This window comes from Pan paniscus, chromosome 15 (genome assembly GCF_029289425.2).
Source record: "Pan paniscus chromosome 15, NHGRI_mPanPan1-v2.0_pri, whole genome shotgun sequence".
Taxonomy (NCBI): Eukaryota; Metazoa; Chordata; class Mammalia; order Primates; family Hominidae; genus Pan; species Pan paniscus.
The window spans coordinates 60732139-60750937 of record NC_073264.2 but is presented as its reverse complement, the minus strand read 5'-3'; the positions used below and the strand labels follow the sequence as shown (position 1 = coordinate 60750937).

The 18799-nt window shown below is 39.6% G+C and overlaps 1 protein-coding gene across 2 annotated transcripts in view; it reads left to right on the top strand.

The window, feature by feature from the left end:
• RTN1 (reticulon 1) overlaps positions 1-18799 on the top strand; it is a 273965-nt gene that overhangs the window by 251324 nt on the left and 3842 nt on the right. For both annotated transcript variants that reach the window (XM_008956999.6, XM_008957000.3), the window contains 5 exons: positions 11130-11337; positions 13119-13257; positions 14711-14780; positions 15373-15419; positions 15506-15564. In XM_008956999.6, the coding sequence (XP_008955247.2) occupies positions 11130-11337; positions 13119-13257; positions 14711-14780; positions 15373-15419; positions 15506-15564 (523 nt within the window). The remainder of the gene's footprint in view (positions 1-11129; positions 11338-13118; positions 13258-14710; positions 14781-15372; positions 15420-15505; positions 15565-18799) is intronic.

The following is an 18799-nucleotide window of genomic DNA, read 5'->3' as shown; positions in this document are numbered from 1 at the left end:
CTGCTGCCTAGACAGAGCTGATTCATCAAGACAGGGGAATTGCAATAGAGAAAGAGTAATTCAAATGAGTCTCACTGAGCATTCAGGGAGCAGAGTTTTTAAGGATAACTTTGTGGGTGGGCGGAAGCCAGTGAGCCAGGAGTGCCAATTGGTCAGGGATGAAATCATAGGGAGTCAAAGCTGTCTACTTGTGCTCAGTCAGTTCCTGGGTAGGGGCCACAAAATCAGATGAGCCAGTTTATTGATCTAGGTGGGGCCAGCTGATCCATCAAGTGCTGGGTCTGCAAAATATCTCAAGCACTGATCTTAGAAGCAGTTTAGGGAGGGTCAGAATCTTGTAGCCTCCAGCTGCATGACTCCTAAACCATAATTTCTCATCTTATGGCTCATGTTAGTCCTACCAAGGCAATCTAGTCCCCAGGCAAGAAGGAGGTCTGCTTTGGGAAAGGGCTGTTACTGTCTTTGTTTAAATTATGAACTAAGTTTCTTCCAAAGTTAGTTCAGCCTACACCCAGGAATGAACAAGGACAGCTAGGAGGTTAGAAGCAAGATGGAGTTAGTTAAGTTAGATCTCTTTCGCTGTCTCGGTCATAATTTTGCAAAGGCCGTTTCAATCCTTCCCTTTGGGTTTTATAACACCTTAATCTTAAGGAGTAGGCTGTGAAGATGGGACAAGGCCATTGATTGCTCTGGCTTCTTCCTGCTGACAGGGGATGTAGTGGGAATGGGAGTGAACCCCAAGGTGAGAAGAGTGGAACTGCTTTGCAACTGTCTGAGCGTACTCATGCAGGCCTGGCTGGGCTTTCAAGGTTTGCATGGCAGAAACAGTACTCTTATTTATAGTTTTACTACAGTGTTTAAGTGAACAGCCTACCATAAGGTAAATAACGAGGGCTAGGATTAGGAGTACAATTACCAGTTTTAAAAGCAAAGATTTGCTTCTAACCCTCAAAGAATTTAGAATTTAGTTTAAACTGCAGAAAAAACCTCAAGAACAGCTAACAACAGTGTAGTATAGTTTTTCTTTTGAATCATAATTTTTCTCTCTCCAGTCATCGTTTTTATTAAAAACAAATCATGAGAGAAATGATTTGTTTATAAAATGAATTTTACTCTTACTGTACTTGGCCTGATTATTTGCATAAAGTACAGCAAGAGTAATTATTTTTCATGTAAGCTTTTTCGATTGGCTTTGTTAGAACTCTGTTCTGTTAAGAACTTTAGATAATACTTTTTAAAAACTGAGCCCAGCCAGTGGGTTTATACCCTTTAATACCTATGAGGTGGGAAAATTCCTCTTCTCTTGAGGTCCCAAAATAACTTGGGGTTCCTGGCCCTGTTATAAAGTGACATTCTTTACTTACCACAGGTCAGGAACCTTGTACAGGGACTTTGTGAACAAGGTATGAGAACAGATTCCCCAACGGGCTTTAATTGGCTTTATAAGTCAACTTTGATTCTTTAAAGGAAGCGTGCCATTCCACTTAAAGCCTTGGTAAAATAACCAGTTTCTCCAATTGTGTCCTGTTAGAAAAGAAAACAGATTGTTATTACACTTATGCAATTAACTATACTTCCATAAATTGAGAATATTAACAAATAGTTTTCAAATTCTGGAGAAATTAGGTAGAGAGGAACAAATGTGCTCCAAATTTTGTTTATAGGAGTATATTTTACTCACTTGTTAAAAGTTGCAAATAGCTCTAAAGAAATAAGTTCTCCTGACTCTGAAAGAAAAGATTTAGCAATGTTTAACACATTAGCTTTCCATGAGAGCCCTAAAAGTTTGTTCTTTTCCTCTCTTTCAATAGCACAATTTTTAAAGTTATTTGAGACCTGCACTTAAGAGTCCTATATCTGATTATAAACTGCCTTTTGAAAAGGACCAAAGCAAGACAAAATGTCTGTGGATGACAAAAGGCTATAGCCACTATTAAAGCTACAATCATCTAGCAATTTTGTTTACTTTTGTGGCATACAACAATTTTACATAACAATTATAATTATTAATAATGTACACTAAATTGTATCAACATTATAGAAGTTTCCCATAATTTTGAAACACATACTAATAACATTTATATAAATAAAGTCCAAAGTAAACCAAACGCCACTTAGTCTTCTATATGAAATATTTTCCTCTATTTTAATGTCACAATCTCCAGCATTATTAATTAGAATCCTGCGTTTAAGAGCACCTGTTAAATTTGATAGCTGATTATGAAACAGTTTTCACCAAAATGAGACAATTGTCTGTGGATGATAAAAATATTTTAAGGCAGCCACAGTTAAAGACACAATTGACAAGAAAATTTGTTACCTCTGTGGCACACAGTCTGTTAACATAATAATTATGATGATTACTGATAACATATACTAAGTTATATTAGAATTACAGGAGTTTTGCATAATTTCAGAGCATATACCAATAACGCATTTACACAAATATAGACCAAAGAAAGCCAAACACCATTTCATATTTGACAATGCTTTCTGTATGATTTTTGTACCAAATAAGCCAAATGTTATTTTTGTACTTTAGAGGACCTAATATCTAAAATATTAGGTAAAAAAGAGACATAATTTGTAATTTGATGTTGGAAAGTTTGTTAAATATCAAAGGTTTAAAATACTGGTTATCACAAAATAGAATCCTAGGTTACCGTACGTAATTCATTTGGTCAAAATGATAACTCCAAAAAAAATTTTAAAAAAGAAAAACCTTTACTCTAATAGAGGAGACTTAGCTTTCCAAACAAGATGCAGTGAAGATAGCATGAGGCCAACTAAATCTATCTCTTCTCTTCTTTCTTTCCTCCTTTTTTTCCCTGCCATTTACCCAAAGAAGAAAATAAGACCTTTTTATTATCTTTTAACATTACATAAAAATCATCTTTAAAAGAGAAAAACATATTTCATGTTTGCATTAGCGCATTGTTAATGTTAAAGCTAGTGTTTTTAAATAAAATTTTGTATCTTTATTCAGTTTTAATTAGTTTGACCATAGGGTAAGATTTTCACAAACCCTTTAGAACCCTTTACAATTTTCCATTAAACAGCAGATCAATTTTCTAAGAAAGCCCTGTTATTCAGACACATGGGCCCAGATTCAGGCCCCATATCAGTATGATTTTGATGTTTTTTGTTGTTGTTTTGGTTTTTTTTAGATGGAGTTTCACTCTTGTTGTCCAGGCTGGAGTGCAATGGCGTGATCTCTGTTCACCGCAACCTCCGCCTCCCAGGTTCAAGTGATTCTCCTGCCTCAGCCTCCCGAGTAGCTGGGATTACAGGCATGCGCTACCATACCCGGCTAATTTTGCATTTTTAGTAGAGATGGGGTTTCTCCACGTTGGTCAGGCTGGTCTCGAACTCCTGACCTCAGGTGATCCACCAGCCTCAGCCTCCCAAAGTGCTGGGATTACAGGCATGAGCCGCCATGCCCAGCCGCTTTTAATGTTTTAACCTAAGGAAAAAAGCTAAATAATTTCTTTTAAATATTAGCCAACTGGTTTATACCCACAGAATTTTTACAAGATTAACCCTTTCACTTTGCTTAAGCCTTCAGTTTTGTTCTGTTACTCTTTTAGGTTAAGACAATTTTTTAAACCCTCAGAACTAGCCAAAATTACATTCCCTTTAACAAAAGCTATATTCCCATGCCTTCTTATAATCTTTTACCAAAAACACATTCCCTACATACCTTGTATGTAAAACTGCTTCTTCAGTGGTCTCAACTACATATTACAATGTTAACTGTTAGCAACTTTTATTTTTAGTGAAAAACCTGATAAGTAAGAGATTTTAATTATGTACTAAGGGTGGAGCCTAGGACATCGGACAGAAATGAAGATCTGACTCATTTTAGCATAGCTAGTGGACTTGGCTTTCCGTATGTCCCCAGGCCTTATCTATAATCTGCTCCAAAGTAGGTAAATTGAACAATTTTCAAAAGTCAAAGAAACAGCTTGACCTTAAAGCATTTAGCAAATTTGATATTTGACCTTAATATAGACCAAATGTCTACATTTTCAAGACATTTTATTTTACCAATAATCTTTAAAACTGTCTTTATTTCCCAAAGATTCCTAAAGTCACGTGAACAAAATGGCATTAAAGTTTCTATTTTTCTGACAAAATATTTGATTTAAGCACTTATGTTTCTAAGCCAATTAGAGTTTTTTTATATATAAACATACAACACATATAAATACACAGACAGGAGATTTAGCACTTGTGAAATTTTTCATTTGCCAGTTTCTTAATTGGATGACTGGCTTCAGGGTGGAGCCCTTGGAGGAGCAGGGCCAGGAAAACATGAATTTCTAGGGCCAAATAAGCAGCTGAAGGCAAAGACAGATCCCCAAAATTAAGGGTACCATTTTATACTGGATCCCGGATCCCCAAAAGGAGGAAAATACTCAGGGGAAGATAGTGCAATGCTTCTACCCTGCATTTTATTGCAAGGCAACCCAAAGCCAATCAGCCCATTTTGTAATCAGCCCATCTCTCCTGGGAGTCTCATCTCCCAGTTGGGGGTAGTGGGGGCATTTTCTTGTCTTCCAAGTAGCCAAGAGCATGCTTCTCCTATCCAAGTGTGCAAAGAATTAAGTATCCCTCCATAACTACTATTAGCCATCCCTTATATTTCCTACCTAATTATCATAATATGAAGTAATTTCTGATACCCCCAAAACTCAAAACCATCAGATAACAGTATGCAAAACAGAACAGAGCCTTTAATTTTGAGAGGGATTTATCTGCTTTTAAATTCCTGGGGTTTTATAAGGAAATCACAGGGTTTTTTTTTTCCAAAACAGGGTCTGTAGTGCCTCCTCTGTTTTTCCCAATGAATCTCAGGCTACCAGAAGTTATCTTAGGGCCTCTCATGAGTGCATTAAGAAGGACAAGACCAAAAAAATGGAGAAAAATAATACAGTCGACTGAGAAGAAAAATCCTTTTTCCAGAAAAACAAGTTCCAAGAAGAGAAAAACATAAAGGCCTTTTAAATATATCTATAGGCCGGGCGCGATGGCTCACACCTATAATCCCAGCACTTTGGGAGGCCGAGGCAGGTGGATCACAAGATCAGGAGTTCAAGATCAGTCTGGCCAACATGGTGAAAACCCATCTCTACTACAAATGCAAAAAATTATGCAGGCGTGTTTGCGCGCGCCTATAGTCCTAGCTACTTGGGAGGCTGAGGCAAGAGAATCACTTGAACCCAGGGGACAGAAGTTGCAATGAGCTGAGATCACGCCACTGCACTCCAGACTGGGCAACAGAGTGAGACACCATGTAAAAAAATAATAAATAAATAAATCTATAGCTTGTTTATCCACTTTTAATTAAACTGACTTTTAACCATAGTGCTCTTTAAAAAAGAAATCCTTTCATATTTCTTATTACCTGATGTTAGCCATGCCAAGTGGCCAATATTTTTACTTTCTGAACTTTCCAAAGGTAACCTCCTAGGTGCTTCAAAGACATGGTAAACAGTTTCTTTTTTTATAAGATTTAGAATTTCCGCAAGGTAGTTCAAAGAAAGGAAAATTCAAGAGAGGAAATTAGAAGCTAAGTATGGGGGGAAAAAACCTCAATAAATGGCAAAATTACACAAATAAACCAGAAAGGAATTATTCCAGAAGCCAACAATTGAACCCCGGCCACCACTGTCCAAAGATAAAGCGGTAGCTACTGAGCTATACAGCATTAAGCAGTTTCTATTGCTTTTCCCAGAAGGGGCCTAGAGAAGCAAATTTCAAGCTTGGAAAGCTTTTAACTGCCCAAGAAAAATTTTTAGGACTAATTATGACATGAACCCCAAAATTCCTGTCCTCTGGATGGTGGAAACCAAAAGAAAGTATCCCCGCATGGTCACAAGGTTAAGCTCTTAAGGACACAAAACAAGACAGAAATTTTATACAGTATTGGTTTCAGGGACCTGTAGCAAAGTTTGTAACTGACGAGCCTGCCAAGCTGGCTTGAAAAGCAGGCTTATAGGGGTTGTAAACCCACATTCTATCCTGCAATACCCCCTCTCCGTTACAGAACACAGAAAGACAAATTTTTAGCACAAAGTACACAACATTTGCTACAGCCTAAGACTAGTTTCACAAATCCTTTTTTCTATTAATCAAACCTTGCAGAGGAGACCAGTAGTTTACTGTTTTACCCAGACAGAGAAAGAGAGAGAGAGAGAGAGAGAGACCAGAAACTTGGCTGGTAAGAATTTCTTACCCTTTTTGCTGGCATACCAGGTTTCTGGGTTCCTTTTCTCTGCAGCTTCCAGAAGAATGGAGTGGCTTCTGATGACCCTGCTCACTTGTGCTATAGCAGTGGGGTTCCAGCCAGTTTACAAGAGAAAATCACCCTTTACTGTTTTATGGAACCACAGGCAAGATTCTTAATTTTCAAGATGCTGCCCAGTGGGCTGCAAGGGGAACCGAATTAACATTTTCCATCCCAGCAAAATACACATAACAAAACAGACATTAGTCACCTCATTCAGCACCCAATATCAGCCTGGAAAAGCTGAAACTTTTTCCCTTTGGTCCCTGTTGTCTTTAATCCACTCCAGGTGAGGACAGATGACCTCCAAATGGTAATTCACAATGGGGTCTCTGGGCAAGGCAAAAAGCAGAGTCACCCCAAGAGGCCTGTTGAGCCTTCTTTGGGGCTCATGGAATGTGACCAGATAAGGATGGTTCTCTGAGTTAGGCCTGCTGGATTTCCATCAGCAACCATCTCTGAGATCCCTTCCACATATACAAACACAGACAAAGAGGAGATGGACAGAAGGCCTTCCCAATTAGATCCCTAACCAAGAACTCCAAGAGTATCCCTTCCAAACTATCCTCCTATTCTCTGTCTGAGAAACCTCCTCGAAATCTTCCTGATTGAGGAGAAGTCTCCCAAACCAAGACTCTTCATACTAGTTAGAAAGAACCAACTGAGACCTCCCAAATTGCAAAACAGACACCCTGCAAATGAGGCTACAGACACAGACACCCCATGGTGGGGCTAGAAACAGACACTGCACGATGGGGCTACAGACACCCCCCATAGGCTACATTACCAGTCAGGAGAAGAAAGGAGGCATTGGCAGCACCTAGGATACTCACCAATCTGGACACCCTGCAATGGGGCTACAGACAGACACCCCACCATGGGACTACAGTCACCCTGTGATAAGGCAACAGTTAAAGGACATCTCCCCAGGAGTATTTCTCCATTGCAATTAAATTCATGCACATTGGGTCAGCAGTGCCACGCCAGTAGAAAGAATACCAGAGTCAGCCCCCAGTCCAAGAGAACTAGGAGGCCACTTGGGCTGGCTTCTGGATCCATCACTGGAGGGGGGCCATTGAACCACAGGCAGGTAGCCACAAGGGCAATCCTGGATGAGCCCCCAAATTTGTAACTGCCCAAGGGGTTCACATTGCCCACTGCCTAGACAGAGCTAATTCATCAAGACAGGGGAATTGCAATGGAGAAAGAGTACTTCATGCAGAGCCAGCTGTGTGGGAGAACCAAGTTTTATTATTACTCAAATCAGTCTCTCTGAGCATTCAGGGAGCAGAGTTTTTAAGGATAACTTTGTGGGTGGGGGGAAGCCAGTGAACCAGGAGTGCTGATTGGTCAGAGATGAAATCATAGGGAGTCTTGTGCTCAGTTAATTCCTGGGTGGGGGCCACAAGATCAGATGAGTCTGTTTATTGATCTGAGTGGGGCCAGCTTATTCATCAAGTGCAGGGTCTGCAAAGTATCTCAAGCACTGATCTTAGGAGCAGTTTAGGGAGGGTCAGAATCTTGTAGCCTCCAGCTGCATGATTCCTAAACCATAATTTCTTATCTTGTGGCTAATGTTAGTCCTACAGAGGCAATCTAGTCCCCAGGCAAGAAGGAGATGTGCTTTGGGAAAGGGCAGTTACCATCTTTGTTTAAACTATAAACTAAATTTCTCCTAAAGTTAGTTGAGCCTATGCCCAGGAATGAACAAGGACAACTTGGAGGTTAGAAGCAAGAGTTAGTTAATTAGATCTCATTCACTGTCTCAGTCATAATTTTGCAAAGGTGGTTTTACAAGTTTAAAAGTTTAGTTTCCTCACCTGTGACATACCTATATAATGGAGTTTATTCTGAGATTTCAGTGAGATAACATATGACAGTGCTTTGAACATTTCAGAATCAATGTAAATAGATAATATTGTTACAAAGTGTCCAGAACCAACAGCCTATTGTTTTAAGATAACAGTCCTTTTGTTAACCTCCTTATTAGAAACTCCTGCAATCTTAGCAAGTAATTGAAAGACCTGCTAAGAGACGACTCTACACCAAACTCATGTTACTTAGCTAATGCTTTCTGCTCACAGTTTCTTCAAGGAAAGTCCATGAAGTGCCTGCCATTCACAGACTTCTTGAGCAGGTGGCCTTGTGGTTGGAGATTTAGGAGGCTTCCCTAGAGGGCATGCCATTTCTACAAGGTATAAAGCAATTCATTCAGAGGGGATTCACTTGAAAATAGCAAATTCTGTCTTCTCTTTGTCTGAAAACTCCTTTCAGGCTCTTCTGAGCCCCTTCACGTCTCACAAGTGGATAAGCATCTTCCTTCACACTAAGGAGTGCCCCCTTCAGCACAGATCATTCTGTCTTATAATGTATTTGTTTCCAAATGTGTATGAGCATCATAAAACAGATTACCATTTATTTCTTATCCATTTGTGTGAGTGTGTGTTTGTTTTGTATAATTCACTTATTTTTGTATCCCCACCACCCAGCACAAAGTCTGGCACTTAGTTCCTGCTCAATAAATGAAAACAGATGTGTAAGAGGTAACACTTCAGTTAGTGGTGATGCTTTAGTTTCCTTTAAATTCCCATTTGCCCCTCCCCTGCACAAAGCGAGTAAATACCTGGAGGCCCTGGACCATCAAAGACCTCCAGCCCTGCTGGCTTGGCTTTAGACCTTTAGCCTAGGCTTGCCCCAGTTTATTGTCTCCAATCCATTCAACCCAGGAGCTGCTGGGCTTCTGTGGAGAGCCCCTTTTCTCCCACTCTGCCCTCTACTCTCAGAGTTCCAGGGGTTTATTGCAGGTCATGTCTTCCAAAAGGTCCCTCTTCTCCACCTGAAAAAGATTATGGCTTTTGGTGCTTCATTCTAAACAAACTCTTCTAAAAGAAAAATCATTTGGTGAACTCATTCATGTTTTGTTGTTAAGGACAAGCAAATCTTTAACACATTATTCTATTCTAGCATCTTTGCATCAAAAAAAAAAAAAAAAAAAAAGGAAAAGGATTAGGCCCAAATGAATGAATTTCTTTTTTTTTCTTTTTTCTTTTTTTGGAGACGGAGTTTTGCTCTTGTTGCCCAGGCTGAGTGCAATGGTGTGATCTTGGCTCACTACAACCTCTGCCTCCTGGGTTCAAGCGATTCTCCTGCCTCAGCCTCCCGAGTCACTGGGATTACAGGTGCCCATCACCATGCCCAGCTAATTTTGTTATTTTTAGTAGAGACGGGGTTTCACCATGTTGGCTGGGCTGGTCTCGAACTCCTGACCTCAGGTGATCCACCTGCCTCGGCCTCCCAAAGTGCTGGGATTACAGGCATGAGCCACCATGCCCAGCCCAGAAATGAATTTCTAATGGTCAGTGTGACTGGGGTCAGGATAGGGAGAAGAGAAAGGCTTTACAGCACAGTCCTTTTTTTTATTTTTTATTTTTGCCTCTGGAAACCTATTTGTAGGACCAGTCCTACTCAAAAGAGAAAAAAAAGATCTGTTTCACCCCCAAAACATTCTTGTGAGCCTCTTCTCTATTTCCTACATGGCAGAAATGTCGTAGAGGAAAGGGAACAAATTTTGCCCAACAAAGGTCTGCCTACTGGAGTCTTTCTGAGTTAATGTCCCTGATGGACCAGGTAGTGGTGGTGGGTGGGGAGTTTGTGGGGAGTGAATTCTCTCTCTGGCTTCAGATTGCTGGGATTATCCTCAGCCTGTTATGAAGGAGACTCTTTTAGACCTGATTTACTCTCCAGCCAGCCTGAGGTAAGTCTGTAGCCAAAGAGAGGGTTAGTACTTTACTCTGCAAAAATTCCTTATGTCACCTCTATTGCCTTGCATTGTCATGAGGGCATGTGACTTTTTCAATATTGTTCTTTCATGCTAATTACACACCCATGTAAAATGGGAGTAGCTCCCTGCTCTCTTCAACCTGATCACTTCTGTCTTCCTATGAGCAAATGACTGGAGTCTAATTCTGTAAACCAGGTGTCTGCAGGTACACTGCAGGTGAAGCTAGCAGTACAAACCACTACCACTTACATTTGGTTGTGAGATGGGAATTTTGCATCTTATTTCTCTTCCTTAAAATTGATTGGCATAACATTCTATAAAAACCATTTGTCACATACCCAGTTGGAGGATAAATTTGCATAGATCCTTCAGTAAGGGTTTTATGCTTTTTTTATATATCCTGGGACTGGAATATTTAAAGTATTTCCATTTTGCATGACATTTGAAGCACTATGACTACTCTTTTGCATGTAATTTTTTTGTTTCTAAGTTGAAGGAGGGTAATAACTGAATGGTGGATGCAATGTAGATTTTAAAGGTGGCATTTCAGATTTTTAAATCACAGAATGTAAGCAAACAAACCATGTTGAACAAAATGGTTTAGTCCACATGTCAGCTCCAGGGTCTCTCTCTTTTTTTTTTTTTTTTTTTGAGACAGAGTCTCACCCTGTCACCCAGGCTGGAGTGCAGTGGAGTGAAGTGGTACTTCACAGAGTCCTCTATATTTTCAAGTTTGTTTCAAAGTCACATAATTCAGGCCACTGTATGGATGGTGTAGCCCACAGAGCTACACCCATTGTGATATGGTCAATGGAGATTCAATAGTCTTTTCTTATGTGTGAATTTGTGAATTATCCTCAAGGGTGGAAAAGATTCTTCCAAACCAAAGTGGAATGACAGTAAGTGCCCTTGGCATAGCCATCTGTCTGCTCACTTGTGTTTAGGAATCCAGATGCCAGGTGAGAACCCACAGCAACCACAGCTTGGTGGAGTGAGCCACAGCGGTTCATGTGGCGGCACTGCGGGAGCTCAGCTGGGTGTGTTTGGTGTCTCCTGCAGCTATTGACCTGCTGTATTGGCGGGACATCAAGCAGACGGGCATCGTGTTTGGGAGTTTCCTGCTGCTGCTCTTCTCCCTGACCCAGTTCAGCGTGGTGAGCGTCGTGGCCTACCTGGCCCTGGCCGCACTCTCAGCCACCATCAGTTTCCGCATCTACAAGTCTGTTTTACAAGCTGTGCAGAAAACCGACGAGGGCCACCCTTTCAAGTGAGTGCCTCAGCTGAGGAGCCCTCACCCCCTGACCAGGGGCTTTTACCCTCACCTGTATTTCAGCTCACAGATGCACTTGAGTCATGTTTCTCTGAGACCCAACAGACCTCTTAGAGTCTCCCCTAACACCCTGTCTTTGAATATCTAACATTTCTGGTGAATTTCTGAAACAAACTCGATTATTCTTATTCCAATACTTATTGCTTTGTTGAGTTTTCATATGTATTTACTACTAACAGTAATCATAATCCAACAATTACTTAATCCTCTCAGCAATATGAGAAAGACACAGCAGGCATTTTTGTCCCTATTTACAGGTGGGAACACTGAGGTTCTGAGAAGTGACATGACATGCTCAAGGCCAGGTGGCCAGTGAATAGCACGAAACCAGGACTAGGGTATTTGGGTCTTTATTTCCATGCTTTCTCTAGAAGTTTAACACCAAAAGGCCAACCTTCTGGTGGGGGTGCAGGGTTCATGAACAGTCTTCTCGTGTATCCTCCTCTACATTTTTATACTGGGGAAACCTGATTTGAATGCACATTGAAGAGGAGGAAATACAAAAATAAAAGGGCAGTCTACTAACTAAGAGGATATATGACATGTGGCAGAGGGAGGTGTTAGCACTGCCAGCTGCTATAACAAAATACCATAGACAGAGTGCTTGTTCTGGAGGCTGGGAAATCCAAGATCAAAGTGCCAGCAGGGTAGGATTCTGTTGAGGGCCCTTGCCTGGGTTGCAGATTGCCAGCTCCTCACTGTGTCCTCACTTTCACTGTGGGACGGAGTGAACAAGCTCCCTTGGGCCTCTTTTCTAAGGGCACTAATCCCATTTGTGAGGGCTGTGCACTCATGATCTAATCACCCCCACAAGGCCCCACCTCCTAACACTATCACATAGGGGGTTAAGATTTCAACATGAATTTGGGGAGGACACATTCAGTCCATAACACTCCTGAAAACTCAAGCCAAATACTGCTTTACTCTTTTTATCTCAATTCACAGGGTTAAGTAAGCACTTAAAGCACCCTAGAAATATCCTCTAGGTAGATAACAGGTGCAGTCTTAGAGCAGAGGGGAGGCAGGAAAGGAGAGAGGAAGGATGGACCTCTGTGGAGGAGCTTGGCCAAGCAGAGGAGGCTTAAGCTGGGATGATTTTTATATATATATATTTTTTTTACATGTTTTTCCCACCCAAGAGTTAAATTTAACCATTTGAACTAATGAAAAATGTCATTATTAAAAATACCACTCAGTAGAACCCATAAGTATTTTAATATGGCCCAGGTCACTTGAGTTTTCAGTGCTCTTTCTATAAACCTGGAAGTAAATTCTAGAATTTAAACATGAATTCTTAGAGATCTGATGAGGAACAGTTGGCAGCTAGGATTTTGGGCTATCTCAACTACTTAAAAAAAGATAATTTATCTCCATGAAGTCATGTATGGAGAATTCAGCAAATGAGCTGATTTGGCACTAATTTTTTTTCTCTGGTCCCAGCTGGTTTCTCTGAATTTTCAGCCCACCCATGCTGTGTCTTAGGTAGCCAGAAACAGTCACAATGCTCCACTGAGAACCATGCTTTCTGTGTTCTCAGTGCACTGGAAGCAGGTGTGTACGGTGCCCTGTGGCCCTCACTGGCTGGCATAACCCCCCAGAGATGACTCCCGCTCTCACCCTCAGAATGAGAGTAGGAACGCTTAGCTGTTACGGGGGTTCGGCAGCCTGTCTCATGATTCCCTCTGACGGAATTTTCTGTGGGAATGGTTTGTTGACAGGGCCTACTTGGAGCTTGAGATCACCCTTTCTCAGGAGCAGATTCAGAAGTACACGGACTGCCTGCAGTTCTACGTGAACAGCACACTTAAGGAACTGAGGAGGCTCTTCCTTGTCCAGGACCTGGTGGATTCCTTAAAAGTATAGTTGCTTAAGCTGTTCACTTTACAGTCTTGACTGTTATTTTCCCTAAAGGTGTAATATTATAAACTGCTACATCAAGAAGAATAAAAAGCAAGTGCTAATTATATTCTAGAGTCAGAAGACCTCCAGTTGTATGGCACCATGAACCAGTCTAATCCCTTCATTGTACCAATGATGAAAATGTGGCTGAGACATTTGTCCAGGGTTGCCCAGTGAGTCACTGGCAGAGCTGGAATCAAACCCAGGTCACATAGCTTCTAGCTCTATAGTCTTTACAACACACCAGATTGTCTCCTTAAACCATTTTTAGTTCCTCCGACAATTTCCCAAAATTAATATTGAGATAAAAAATCTAGATAGGGAATGTGAAAACCATATATACTTTTGCATTGAAGGAAACTCTAGATTCTACTAATATTAATAGTAAGCCCTCCAAGTGTGCTTATGTAGTTACAGCTCTGAGGCTAGAGGTATGCCCAGCCTCTCACTGGATGAGGATCAGGGGCACCTGGGGCTCTCACTGAATTTGCTGGGTTCCTTTGAATAAGTTGCTTTGGCCTCCTGGTGACTTACACGTGGAATCAAAGTTAGTCAATCGTGATTCGGCATGGTCATAAGCAGAGCTGGGGAAGCCCAGACAAGGTAGTTGTGAAGTTTCTGTGCTCTCACAGCACTTTATACACACCCTGGCAGGGGCTTGTACTGGGAGCTGTCTGGTAACTGTTCAAAGAAGGGCAGAAGGAAAAGTGAAAAATGTGGTCTTGACCCTCAAAATGCTTTACTGGAATAATGACTTGCCATATAATGACTGAAGAGAGATACCAGGGCAATTATAATTACTTACCTTAGTGCTTTTAAGGCCATGGTTGTATTTGTAATGTAAAAATTGTGGGCCAGAACAGGGGTCAGCAAACCTTGTCCGTAAAGAGACAGATGGTAGATACTTTAGGCTTTGCAAGCCACACCATCTGTGGCACCTTTTCAACTTTGCCATTGTAGCACAAAAGCAGAAAAAGACAGTACAAAAAGGAAGGGCTTGACTGTGTGCCCATAAGACTTCTGAACACTAAAAATTTGATTCAATATCCTTTCATTTATTAGAAAATATTAATCTTGTTTTGATTTTATTTGAACATTTAAAAATGTAAAAACCTTTATTAACTCGTGGGCCTATGCAAAAACCGGTCAAGGGCCACAGCTTGCCCTGGCGTAGATTATTATTTCCTCGAGTCCCTCAAACCTTATAACAAAGTGATCCAAACAGTTCCAAGAGAACTAAGGACTGGATCCTCTTTCATTGATTCTGTGATGAGCTTTCAACGCCTTTCATTGACTATCGAAATCATGATGTATTCTGACTCAAATTCGAATCTAGGTAAAAGTCAATGATATGAGACTCTAACTTGTCAGGAAGGGTTTTAGGAGCTCTAATAATGCTTTCGTTCTTCAGTTTGCAGTCCTGATGTGGCTCCTGACCTACGTTGGCGCTCTCTTCAATGGCCTGACCCTGCTCCTCATGGGTAAGAGCAGATGAGAGTGTATACGTCTTCCTTCACCCCCTCTGTGAAAACGCTGCTTCCTAGGCTGTAAGCTTTTTGTTTGTTTAAAGAGATTCCTAGGAACAAATGCCAGATACCCCTGAGTGCAGAGCACTTCTCTTACCATCATAGTTCAATTAAAGAGTATAATATATATTATACACTAATAATGAATTCGTAAGTCTAAAGGGTTTTTTTCTTCAAACATAACTGCCTTCTTTCTGGCTTGTAATATATATATTTGGATCAATATATATATTTGGATCTGTTTACAGTGGCAGCTATGGATAGATTCATTTTCATCTTGGGAGGGGAGAGTTTATCCTAATTCTAGGAATAATTACAAAATACCTGTACAGGGCTCAGCATCATTTTATTTTCCCTATGAACTGCCCTGTCATCTTTTATCTAGAATGCTGGATATTGCTTCTCAAAATAGGGAATAAAAAATAAAATAAAATGCTGTATATTCCAAATAATGCTATAATATCATATAACCATATAAAAATGTGTCTATAAGCGTATTCTTATTGATAACTCAGAATTTTAATACTATATTTGTTTTTCATCCCAGCTGTGGTTTCAATGTTTACTCTACCTGTAGTGTATGTTAAGCACCAGGTAAGTTCTATGTGATGTCAAAAAATGGCATTGAATTTTGACCTCATCATCTTTGGATATGCTCATTATTTTTTTTCTTTATGTAGGCACAGATTGACCAATATCTGGGACTTGTGAGGACTCACATAAATGCTGTTGTGGCAAAGTAAGTCACATAGTGCAATGCATAAAAGGAGAGACTCTTACACCAGCATTTGAGTGGATTAGGATAGGGGTAATGAGAAGATAGTAAAATGATAGATTGATTTATGATCATTCACTTACTGGAATCATATATTCATTCTCTTCTCAATTATATTATTTTAGAAAATAAGCATAAGTTTTTTAACTCTCAATTAAATTAAACCCAGTGGTTTATTTCAGGTTTCATAATAAGTTTTAATGAATGAATGATATTAAGCTCTAAGGACTGGCCCATGTACAAGAACAAGATGCATTGGAGGAAAGAAGGAAACTTGATTCAAAAAAGTAAAATTAACAGTTTAATTCAAATAAAAACAAGTTAACATTTTTAATCTTTTAAACAATGAATAGCACTAATTTTTTAAAAATCATTAAAATTACTTTTAAAACTTTGAATTATTTTTAGAACTTTAAAATACATAAAATGTTTGCCAACTAAATACATCACACCATTTTAACTCAACAACTGTGTGTATGTGTTTAATACCACTGCTTTTTAAACCTGAGTCTTCAGCCTTACTTTATGGCTCCCTTATATATTAGGAGATAGAGATTTCAGTTTTACATATCCATAGCTAACATGGTCATTAAACTCAGGAGTTTTCCCTAATTCTTACATTACTATTTTTAGGTATATAGTCATCTAAAGTGATAGCTCTTATATTGCATTATTATTCAATATTTTGTTTTATTAAAAAGCTAGCCTAATCTTTAACTATAAATATATTTCACCAAAGGACTAGACTTTTTCACAAAAACTCTATCTAATTATCTGATAATAATGTGGCTGGACCTAGGTGAGGGTCAGATTTAGAGAGAGGCATTTTAGGTAGTTAAAGATGTATAATAACAAAATAAGAAAGGCCAATCACATTAAAGTTCCTCTGCTATTAGATTATATGTGATGTGCTTCAGTTCCCTCTGAAGTTTATAAACTTTTGTTTTTTACTGTGTATTATTTACATTTGTCCTCTTAAAGTCATTAGGAACTCATAGGGTTCTATGTTGAATTTGGATCTTTGAGAGATCTACAACACATTTCAAAATGCCTGAACGTATCAGCTTGGACCCAGGTGTAACCAATACCTAATGAAAATCAACACATTAAGCATAAAATAATCATTTTATTTTGTATTAAGAAATGGTATCATAGCACAATATGAGACTTGGTGGTACCTGAACCTGAGGAGCCTGTTTAAAAATACAAATTCTAAGACTCCACACAGACCTATAGAATTAGAATGTCTAGGATTGGTAACCTGGAATGTATATTTTAATGAACTCTCCAGGTGACTTTTTGGCAACTAGAACTGTGTTCATAAACTATAGCAAAGAATACCAGAATAGGAGTTTGGAAACTGGAAGATAGAAGTTCTAGACCTAAGTTGTCCAATACTTAGTTTGAGTATCACAAATCATACCTATTACTTTTTCATTTGGTTTGTTGGTTGAGTCCAAAAAGAGGAGTACCTGTTATGTTCTGGACACTTCATATGATAGGTACAGAGGGTATAAAGATAAATGAAATGATCTCAGCCCTAAAAGAGCTCTTAGCCCAGTGGTGCAGACAAAATTATACAGAAATAACTATAATAAAATATAATAAGTACAGTAGAGCTATATGAAATACTAAAGTCGGAGAGATGAGGAAACAATTGTTCCTTCCTGGACAGGATAGTGGAAAGCCATTAAGATAAGGTGGCATTCGACCTGGGCCTTGAAGGATGGGTAAACAGTCATCATGTGGATGATAAGGGGAAAGACGTTGCAAGAGGAAGAGGTAATAAAGCAAAGACAGAGAAGCATGAAAATGTAAGACATGTTCAATAGGCAACAGTCAACCAGTATGTCTAGAGCTTAACTGAGTCGAAAGATCAACTGGAAAGAATGTAGGAAGAGAGGCTGAGGCCAGGTGGTGAATGCTCTGTGGAGTTTTGACTCCAACCCAGCAGGAAATGGCCACCCCTTGATGTTTTTAAGCAGGGGACTGATGTCATCAGATTTATGTTTTTTAAAGATCACTATGGCAGTCTAGTGAGAAAAGAATTGGAGAGGGGAGAAACTAGAGATGTGGCCATCAGCTAGGAGGTTATCATAATTCAAACAAAAGTGACAAGGGCATGGCCTGGTTAAAATGGAGGGAAAAGAGAGATGGCAGAGAATATAAAGTATATACAATGTACTTGCTAAGTTACATTTGGAAATCAATGCTGTGAAAAGGAATGGAAAGGAAATGTTACCTATGACTAATATGGCTTCTGTAATTGAGCTTCAGGCAGAGTTGGCTCTGAATTTCCTGGTAGCTAGGACAAAAAGAGAAACTAGGCAAGTCACATGGTTCTTACTATCTATCAGAGAGGAGGAAACAACAATTCTTCAAAATAACCTGTTTTGCCTGGCACTACATTTTGAAGGAGATTTCTTGGTGGGATCTTAACTCTAAGGCCTCTTCAACCTCTGAAATTGTAATTTCACCTTAGAATAAATAATTCCAGCAAAAGAACTTACACCATTTTAGTGGTACAGTTAAGAACATGATTGTTAGAATCAGATAGACTGAGTCCATTTCTGGCATTTTTAGCTGTAGGAGCTCATCATAAACGTTATTTGACTCTATGAGCCTATTTCCTTATCTGTAAATTGGAAATGTTAATACCTCACAGGGTTCTTGGTGATTAAATGAGGTAATGTCTGTAAAGTATTCTTACTTGGATGTAGGAAACCCTCAATATTATATATCATTGTCATCATCATCATCATCCGATTACTGCTTAGAGATCTGTTCATGGGGCTTGGAGGTAGAGGACAGTCCCAGACTGGGCCAGTAGACACCAGGGCCAGTCTCTCCTCCATACTGAGTGACCCTGTCTAGGTCGTTTCACCTTTGTTTGTCTCAGTTTTCCAGCTTAAAATGGGGGTTAACAATGCATAATAACACTTCTTAGAGTTTTGAAAATGAGGGAAAAAGCCTCAAATTTCAAAAGGCAAAATAAACACTGTAGAGGAAATTAAAGCTTTGAGTAAGTGAGACCATAATAAGAAATCTGCTAAGTGAATACAATTCCCTATGTCTAGGTGAGTTATGTTTTAGAATGATAAAGTAGCTTGTAATTTTACCTAGAAGCTCTCTTGGCGACCTTTGCTAAATCTCATGGAATAAAGGACATCCTGAAAACTCAAATTGGAAAGGAGCTGTC